We start from the raw sequence: 9,086 nt of genomic DNA on the forward strand, positions 1-9,086 counted from the left end.
TTTGTTTTTTATACAAATTAGACATTATAAACCAAGCACTTGTTTTTTAAGTGAAGTCAATTAACTTCTTAATTTGTCATTTGATTTAATATTACAAGTTAATTGAAAAATGGCGCCCGCATAAAAATCTACCACTTTTTGGTGTCAATCCGCTGTTGATCTAGTATATCTATGACGTGTCTTATAAAAAAAACTTGTTTCAACGAACTTCCACCTATCATATCTACGGCAGAATTATCTACTGTAGAAAATAAAAGGCAAAAATGTAGAGCTTTTGAAGGTTGCAATAATGTTGTTGCTTTGTTAATGTTGATTAGAATGCAATAAGATTGGTCCTATTGTTTTTATGTTGCAGAACGAATATCTTTGCTATTGAGTATCGAGTATGAATAATGTAGCTATTGTCCAAAGGTTAATTGCTTGCAATAAAATATTATTGCAAACATTTACCCTTTGGACAATAGCTACGTTTTTTTTTTTAATAATAAATAAAATAATAAACCTTACTATTTCCATTTTATCATGTTTAAATGATTTTATTTTTTAAAGCTTAACATAAGTAAATGTATATGTTAAGGCTCAAGTACCGAAAAAGGTTGTTGGCCGTGAAAATGAGCAAACCTATGTTTTGAATTTCACAAATGACAGAAACTTGAACTACAGTGATTTTTTCAGGATTCGTAGTACGAATTTACTATTTCGAGGTCGGTGATAGGGCCGAATGATGCCAAAAATAAATTTGCACTTGTGCAAAATTATGGTTGAAATACATAACCCTATGCAGGTCTAGTTCGTTGTACACGCCACTTCTTATTTGGCGGTGTAATTGCAAAAACTCCTTTTTAAAAGTACGATTATTTTTCATTTTTTTTTAATTTGAAATATAATTGAAAACGTTAAATACATCATACTTTTTTGAGCATTCTCTTTCACTTAAAAATAAAACAATTTTTTTGAAAATGGAATGGTTAGTTCATTACTAAAAAAGCATATTTAATAAAAAATATTTTGAAAATGTCTTTTTACAAACTCAATCGACTTTTAAAAACTTTGCTTAGGTCATCAAAAAGGGGTGCATAAAAAACTAGCTTTTTAATTTATTTAAGTCATTATTTATTAAATGTGAGTAAAGACTTGTTTATAAATTTTTTATATTGACTCTAACACAAAACTAATAATATTACGGTTTATAACAGGTATACATTTAAGAAAAATTGAAATACATATACAAATAAATCCATCCTTATAATAGTAGGAACATACTTGAAAAAAATGTAAGACAAAGCTGAACACCTATTCGAACAAAAAAAACCATCGTTATTTTCCTTCGGTTAATTAGTTTCAAATTGATTTAAATAAAATTTAAACAATTCCATTATAGAAATTATAAAGGTATTTCAAAACACAAATATCTAAACCCTAGTCTTTCACAAGACCTACGATTACAATCGAAAATTAATTGAAAAGTCTGGAACCATACAAATCAAAAGCCAATTAAATCCAAATCATACTCCATTGTTTAGTTTAAACCATACACTATTACGACTTGCTGCACTGAACATTCATATCTTTGAACATTATATAGCTATACAAGTTATTATAGTAGCGCGTTCCAATAGCTCTATACAACGACCGCTATAAGAAGGCAGTTATAGTCCACCGGAGGCAAGAAAAAAAAAAGTGAAAGTATAAACCTGGGTGAATGTTGTTGATCCACGATCAACTTTATACAACCACACCACCACCAATCCACATCACTATATGTATAGCATGTTCTGCCAAAGTGGGGATAAAGGAAATATTTTTTGCAATATGCAATTTATCTTAAATGTGGCAAAAAAAAATGAAACAAAGTGTTGTACGAGCAAGAATTTATATTAAACTTACCAGCAAAGAAGAAAAAAATACAAAACAAATGTTTTTGAAGTTTTGTTTTTATCCAAAATGTGTGCCTTGACTAACAACTTCCTTGTTGTTTAGATACATTCGAAAGGGTATGGGTTTATCCAAAAAATTGAAGAAAAAATGTGACACGTTCTAATTTTATCACTTTATCGATAAACTTGTTGATTTTACCATAAAATTAAGAACAACTCTGCAATGAAACAGTAAACAAATCACAGAACTGAATACATAATTATTTTTCAAAGAGCGCAATCACGACGACAGTTGCGTTAACAAAAAATATATAAAGAAAAAAAAAAAACCGACACAACGGCTACCACGAAGACAGTATAGACACTTGCATATATGAGTTACCAATACGAATTAATACAAAGAAAAAAAAAAATAAGATTATTTCGACAAAAACTATGCAAATTCTTTTAAAAATTATATCAAAATTTTAGTCGATCATTGGTAATTGTTATATAAACTGGTTTCTATAAATAACTTTTAACGGGACTTTAAAATTCAGTTTTTAATTCGATTAACTTTCACATCAACCGAAATGAAATGGAATTTTATATCTTAATTTTTTTTTTTGTATAATTTCATTTCATCTTTTGCAACACTTCTAATTTCACTTTGTGCGATTAAAGCATTTCAAGATTTGCGCTTTGAGAAAAAATTAATTCAATCTACAATCTTGATTCCGTGCCGTCTAATTTCTTTTATTATTATATGAGAATCTATTTAACGTAACTCTTTTTGGATACACGGTGGCAGATACAAATTTCTAGAATTAATTTCAATCGAAAAATCCGAAAGTATAACCAAAACGACATAGAAAAAAAAAAGAAAAAAAAAAAAGTGTTGAAAAAAAAGAAAACCGTCGTAATGTTTGCGTGGTGGTGCGTCACGGTAACTCACTGTTCACAACAAAAATCCTACCTCGGAGCTCCAATCGAGTTCGTTGTCTCTGGCCAACTAAATTGAAGTCTTTGGTTTTGTCTTACGAACGATCTGAGCTGAATTGCTTTGTGGTAGCAACGACGAGGTCGTCTTGTTTGTCTTAGGTATGGATTGTTGTTGGTGTATCTTGTTTCTTGTTTTGCTGGCTGAGAGAACCAATTTCTAGCACCACATCGCCAATTTTTTTCAGGCCACAAAGAGCCATAGTATGTGAAGAAATTGTTTTGACTTGAAATCTTTTGATCATGATAATTTTTTTTTGCGTTTATTTATTTAATCTTTGAATTTGAAAAATATAAAAAATTTGTATAAAAAGACAATTTAGCTTTATTTCCGATAGGTCTCTGAAATTATGAAATTACAGAAATCCTAGCTCCATTAAAAAAAAATATTTCATACTAATAGAAGCAACCTCTGACAAACACGATGTGGCAAAAGCTTTGAAAAATGTACTTTAACTTAACAAAATCATGTAAATAAAATGCTAGTCCTTAATCCTCATAAGAATTAGTTGTTTACACTTTTTCAGTAGCTTAAGTGCATTGATTACGGATAAAAGCTATTATTTTCACATCTTTTTTTCAGGTATTCCTCAAGTCTTGTGAAATATTAATAAATAAATAAAGTTATGCTCAAAAGCTGGCTTAGATCTTTTGGTAAATATAATTTTTCTAAAAAATAAAGCCTTAATGGACGAAAATGCAAGATCACATCCAACAATTCAACCTTACCATCCCAACTATCAGTCATCTCGGCCAACTCAAGGCGGTTTTCTTATGTTAAGCTCTTTCGTTGGTTGTCTTGCCTTGTGTTTTCATCGCGTGTTTGCTTTTCATATGTTCTTCTTTCTTGTTTTCTTTTTTATGATTCCATGTTTCCTCTTTCGATCTCTTTTGTAACGGTGCGGGTGAGTATAGCATTTTATGTTTGCCAAGTGGTCAAGTCGTAAGTCTAGGAAATGAGTATGCTGAAGTTTACTCTAACCACCGAGCAGTAATCGGTAAACAAAACTATGACTGATGCCAAATGTAGAAGTAAGTCAAATATTTGTCTATGGCACCTTTGAGGTTATTGCTTTTGGTTTGTAGTAGAAAAAAAAAACATACAATGTACCAAGAGAATAAACTTTAAAAGTGTGCCTATTGTATTGTTAATTTGTTAATACATGCAAAATTGTATGTTGTTCTTTTTTTTCAGGAAATTTTGTTTTTTTCGGAACAGGAACTAGATTAAGCGAGTTAGTAATGTTTGTGAGTTTGGTTTGTTGGTTTTACAGAAACAACAGGTTTTTAGTAATAGTACCACTTTTACTTTTTAATAAGCCCTCCTTAGTCTATAGAGCATACATTTCAAGTTAATGATTAATATTTTCTCATTACACTCGGAACTGCATAGTTTGTTCTAATGTCTGATTAGCTTAAAGAAAAAACAAAAAAACGAGTTCGTACGTCAGCTCTTTTGTTTGGAAGTTTTTATATTCAAGTTTTTTTTGAAACTGGTGTAGTATGTTACTTTTCTTGATACATTCATAAGAAATAATTATATAATGAATATTAAAAGGTCGAGAGGTCAAAATTATTTAATATTTGAAAAAAAATTTCACCCAAAACTTAATTCCAATATAATATTTTGTTAAATCTTAAAATATTTTATAGGTTTTTTTTTTTTGCTGAGGCCATTTTTTGTCTATAAGCATACACGGTAGGTAGTGAGGAATGGCTGTCAGGAGGTTCAGTCTCGATGACCCAATTAACGATGGGATGCGCCATTTTGATAGTATATCGCGTAATCCGTACATGTTAAAGAAGGGTTTCTTTATAGTTATCAAAGGATGCTAGATTAACAAGAATATTCCGATCCCAGAAAGGGCTGGTTGATTTGAAGCAAAATCATGATTTATAACCTTTTTTGTCGTATTGAGGCAAACGGCCAAGTTTTTAATCTTTGATTCTCAAAGTTCATCAAGGTCTTAGGAGAATTCTTTACCACGTTATCGGTTTCTCATTGTTTTTAACAATCAGGACAATGACAAATGAAATGTTTCTTTTTCATATTAGTTCCGACAACTTCGATAGGATGTGTTACTTGGATTGAGCATTTGTTCTTGTTTTGTTAAGGTGGGTCACATAATCATGGATATAATACAGTTTTTGCCTGTCTTTGAGCCATTGGTGAAGATTGGTGCGTCGAAATCTCTTGTAATCATGACATTCCTGAAAAGTAGATAGGTTGCCGTGACCGCGTAAGTTTATGATAGCTTTTTCAATCCGTTGTTCTAAGTTCAGTTTTCCGATGAGTTAAGGATACGCCTTAATATTTGGAACTAGTAGGTAATGATAAGAATGTCAATTTTACTGAAGCACGAATACTAAATGATTCAGAGTTTTTTACGAAAGATGTTTGTGTAATTTGGATGAAATCTTTGTTTTATTATTGTTAAATTATTTTTGTAACGGTATGCATATTCCTAGAAATGTTTAACCCACATTCTTGATAAAAACAAAATGTACAAGCATGCCTTTTTATTTATATAAGTCAATATTTTAATCAAAATACCAATCAAAGTTATTTGGATCGATGTCTTCTTTTTCAAAACATAAACCCTTATAAATATCATGAGGTTTAGTACATAATGAAGCTACTTCACCAGATTTATAAGCTGGAATGCCAACAATATTTGTTGATGGATAATTGCATGAAAATATTATAGTTATCAGTGGTTTCCTGAATCGTCTTTGAAGAATTGATTGCATGTATCCGCAACCAACACGATCATTCCGATCTGTCATCAGTGTTGTAAAATGTCCAGTTTGAGGGCTGTTACAAAATATAAGCTCAGTGTTAAAGGAAGATCATTTCATTAGTTTTTTTTTTATAACTTAATTTTTTTTTTTTAAGATAAGACAATTTGAAAAATATCGTTTCACAGTTTATAATTTTTCAATTATAACTGTAACATGTAAAACGTACTCAGTAACTATAAAGCTGTCCATGACGTCCATATTGCAATCCTTATGTTCCAAAAACCACAATTCAACAGCTTCTTTTATAAAGTCCTCCATTGTGTAATTCGTATAAGTTGTTTGAGCAAAATAAATATTTTGCCCACAATATGGGAAATCATCGGTACTTCGACATTCGTCATGTTCAAAATGACAAGTTTTTACATTGAGTTCTGCCATTTCTGTCATTTTTTTGTCCCATCTCTATAAAAATAAGATGATAAGGTAATTCCTGAAATAAAAACAGAAAATATTTTTATTTTTCTATAAGACCATACCAAAACAGGCATTCTAGCAGCTGACTTAAAACGAGGCACCTTTCCAAGGGCAAATTTATTGCGCACGTTGTTGTGAAGATCCAATATTAACTCCTGATAGTCATCTAAATTTTCAGTCCAATATTTGCCAGTGCATTTTTTTCCGAATGACTGAAATAAGAAATACATTTTTGTGTGATTTGAACATTCAAATTATACGCACTCCATCATTTTTGCAGGCAATATGTTTGCCTTGGTTAGGACACCATTTTGGATCACAGTAATCAGGTTTTTCATCGTCAGCAAGTACCAATGTAATGAAGAACGATTGTATGATCAAGTGCAGTAACATTTTTTGGTTGACTGAGTGAAACTTAGTATAATTTTGTAGTAAAATTTAATTTTTGAAAATTTTAGTCGTGACATAACGAGAATGATGTGAGTCACGAATTAGAATAAACTTAATTGAAAAAAACTGGTTATTCAAAAACAAAAAAACAAATGCAATTGGAACAAGTCAATGAAAAATATTTTTAATTAAAATTAATTGATTTTAAAAATTTTATCAAAACTGTTTTTTAATAGCTAAGCCGCAAAATTTTAGATTGCTAAAGCCATTTTAGTAAGTTACTAAGCCAAAAAGGAGACTGATTTTGAACTTAGTAACTTACTAAATGGCTTCAGCAATTCACTTAATCGTTTAAAAAATTTCGCTTAAGTTTTAAATGTTTCACAAAAAAGGTCATTTCCTCATAATGGAGTTGAACGTTCGAATAGTTCATTATTTCACCGCACTAGAAATTAATATCAATTTTATTACAAACTTTAAACCTCTGAACCATACTACTGAGAAATAAAAAAAAATTGTCTGTAAAAATTAGTCAACTGATATTCAAATGGATTTTTTTATTTTCTTTCGGTAAAAAGAAGAGGTGACCTCTTTAGATTTTCCATATGCACTACACACACTTTTTCAAGTCTGCAGGACCGATTAAAGACAAAAATCAATGAAATAATCTTTAAAAAATAATAAACATCACTTTTAACATGAATGAAAAACAAAATTTTCATAAAGTTAAAATTTGGATTTTTAAACAAATTTTGATGTTAAACATTTTTTTTGAAATTTTAGTTTTAGATGTTGACTATAATCATTCAGCCCTATCGGGAGTTTCACGGGGAATGTTTTTCACTCGAAAAGTTTTTGTTCGCACGGAATTTTCAAAGGTATCGTGAGTTTCACCCGAAGGGAATTTACATGAGAGAGGAGCGATCAACAATCTCGTATATTACCTGAAAAAAAGTTGAAAATATCTACCGAGAGATGTCCGAACGTGAACAACTTTTCGCCAGCAACTCAGAATAGGGGAATAGTGAAATTAAATTTTTCCGGTTGGAATCTTGTTCACGTTAAAAACAAAAGAGTTCGAACAGTTTGATTATTTTTTTTTTTCTGAAAACACATTTTAATAAGATCAATCAAGCTTGGTGCTTTTTTGAGCTCAAAATTTTTGTATTTGAAGAAAAAAATTTATATAGGTACATAATATCTTTTTTTTTAAATTTACTTTTACCAAAATTGTTGGTTTAATTTTAGTCAACGTTAGGAGGATTTTTCTTAACAATCTTTTCAGAAAAAATTCCAATAAATATTTTCTGAACAATTACCAATCAAAACAGTCAACTTTCCAATAAAATTTTTGACCAGTTATAACCAATCAGAGACATGAAACTTAGCTTTTAGTCTCTAAGGTTAAGTTTAAGTTTTTCACAAAGTGCCTGGCTACACAAGAGCGAGAAAATGTAAATTGGAAAGTGATTGGGCACAACACTGTGTATAGCCACCACCTAATTGGGTTATACTTCCCTTAGGGCCAGTTACGTAAAAATAGTCACATTCCTGCTTGAACCGAGGTTGAACCAAGGCTGATCCACGTTTGTACAGCTAGCACTTAATAAATTTCAAAAGACAGTTTTGACGTTTCTAAACAAATTCTAAGCAATTTATTAAAAAATTACTTCGGTAGTAAATAGGTCCAATAAGTTAAGCCCCGAAAATTTTGCGGGTTTATGCATATAATATTAAATTGCTTAGACCCGACTGCGTTTTTTTTTTGTCCAGTTTAAGCCGGGTATAATAAAATACATATTTTTTTTAACCCAATTCACACACGGCCAAAGATTATAACTTCTTTGCTGTTCAATAAAAGTGGTAAAAGGTCTAATTTCTGTTTCTTCCTAGTTTTATATGAATTCACCAGGTATCAAATTCATCATGACCCAAAATCATTCCTGGATCATTATATTAGCGAAATTGTTAATTGGGAAATTTAGTTAAGTCTTATTTGGAGTCAGAGTCAGGTTAGTAAATCCAACAGCTAATAATGAAGAGGTGAAGAGGGAAAAAAAGCGGTAAAATCTCAGATTTCATGATTTATTTCCCACTACAGATTCAAAAAATTGAATCGAGATTAATAGCCTGTTTTCACTAGATCCCAAATGAGATAATTTAGCTTTGGAGATTTTTGTGTAGAGTTCCCAGATTTTTCCAGGCAAATAGAAGGCTATAATAAAGTCTGTTTTCACTATAGGTAGCCCAAATAAGATAATTTCGCAAATTATGTTAGTTTAAATCACAACAAAAACATTTCTGTAAAAAAAAGAGCCAAGTTCTCCTATGTTGGAATTATGCTGGCACAAAAAGTACTGAGATGTAAAAGTGTACCAAGTTCTAAAGTTGGGGTTCAAATTCGTAACAATAAAATTTTGATTGTTCTCTTGACAATTTTTCTTTTAATTACCGATTTTTAAAGTTATTTCAAAAATTGCCAAGTAAACAATCAAAATTCAAATCATCTCTACCATTCTACCAAATTTCAAGATTTCTACGATAATCAGAAGTGCTCTATAATATTTGATGAAATTCAGCGGAAATGGGCGGTTGCTACGCCCCCTGGCTGAAGATCTCAAATTT

The 9,086-nt window shown here is 30.5% G+C and overlaps 2 protein-coding genes across 4 annotated transcripts in view; both read right to left on the reverse strand.

The window, feature by feature from the left end:
- LOC129913501 (chitin synthase chs-2) overlaps nt 1-2,865 on the reverse strand; it is a 38,415-nt gene extending 35,550 nt beyond the window's left edge. For 2 of the 3 annotated variants that reach the window (XM_055992227.1, XM_055992226.1), the window contains exons 1-2: nt 2,833-2,865; nt 1,888-2,095 (exon numbers count right to left, since the gene is read on the reverse strand). The gene's annotated coding sequence lies outside the window, so the exon portion shown is untranslated. Of the gene's footprint in view, nt 1-1,887; nt 2,096-2,811 lie in introns of all 3 variants that reach the window. The other variant, XM_055992228.1, reaches the window with a different exon arrangement.
- Nucleotides 2,866-5,396: 2,531 nt separating this feature from the next.
- Nucleotides 5,397-6,474, reverse strand: LOC129915157 (antigen 5 like allergen Cul n 1-like). Its single transcript, XM_055994625.1, has 4 exons — nt 6,336-6,474; nt 6,134-6,283; nt 5,824-6,059; nt 5,397-5,670 (listed from the first exon to the last, which is right to left on the reverse strand). Exons 1-4 carry the CDS (start codon nt 6,462-6,464, stop codon nt 5,397-5,399), a joined length of 789 nt encoding a protein of 262 aa, XP_055850600.1. The 5' UTR covers nt 6,465-6,474.
- Between the last annotated feature and the right edge of the window lie 2,612 nt (nt 6,475-9,086).

Source organism: Episyrphus balteatus, chromosome 3 (assembly GCF_945859705.1).
Source record: "Episyrphus balteatus chromosome 3, idEpiBalt1.1, whole genome shotgun sequence".
Lineage (NCBI taxonomy): Eukaryota > Metazoa > Arthropoda > Insecta > Diptera > Syrphidae > Episyrphus > Episyrphus balteatus.

Bases quoted from the DNA above. Each gene is read 5' to 3' on its own strand.
- LOC129915157 (XM_055994625.1), bottom strand. From the start codon at position 6,464: ATGTTACTGCACTTGATCATACAATCGTTCTTCATTACATTGGTACTT. The intron at 6,284-6,335 runs GTGCGTATAATT...TTCTTATTTCAG, and splicing joins TTGCCTGCAAAAATGATGGA to TCATTCGGAAAAAAATGCAC. The intron at 6,060-6,133 runs GTATGGTCTTAT...TTATTTTTATAG, and splicing joins CTGCTAGAATGCCTGTTTTG to AGATGGGACAAAAAAATGAC.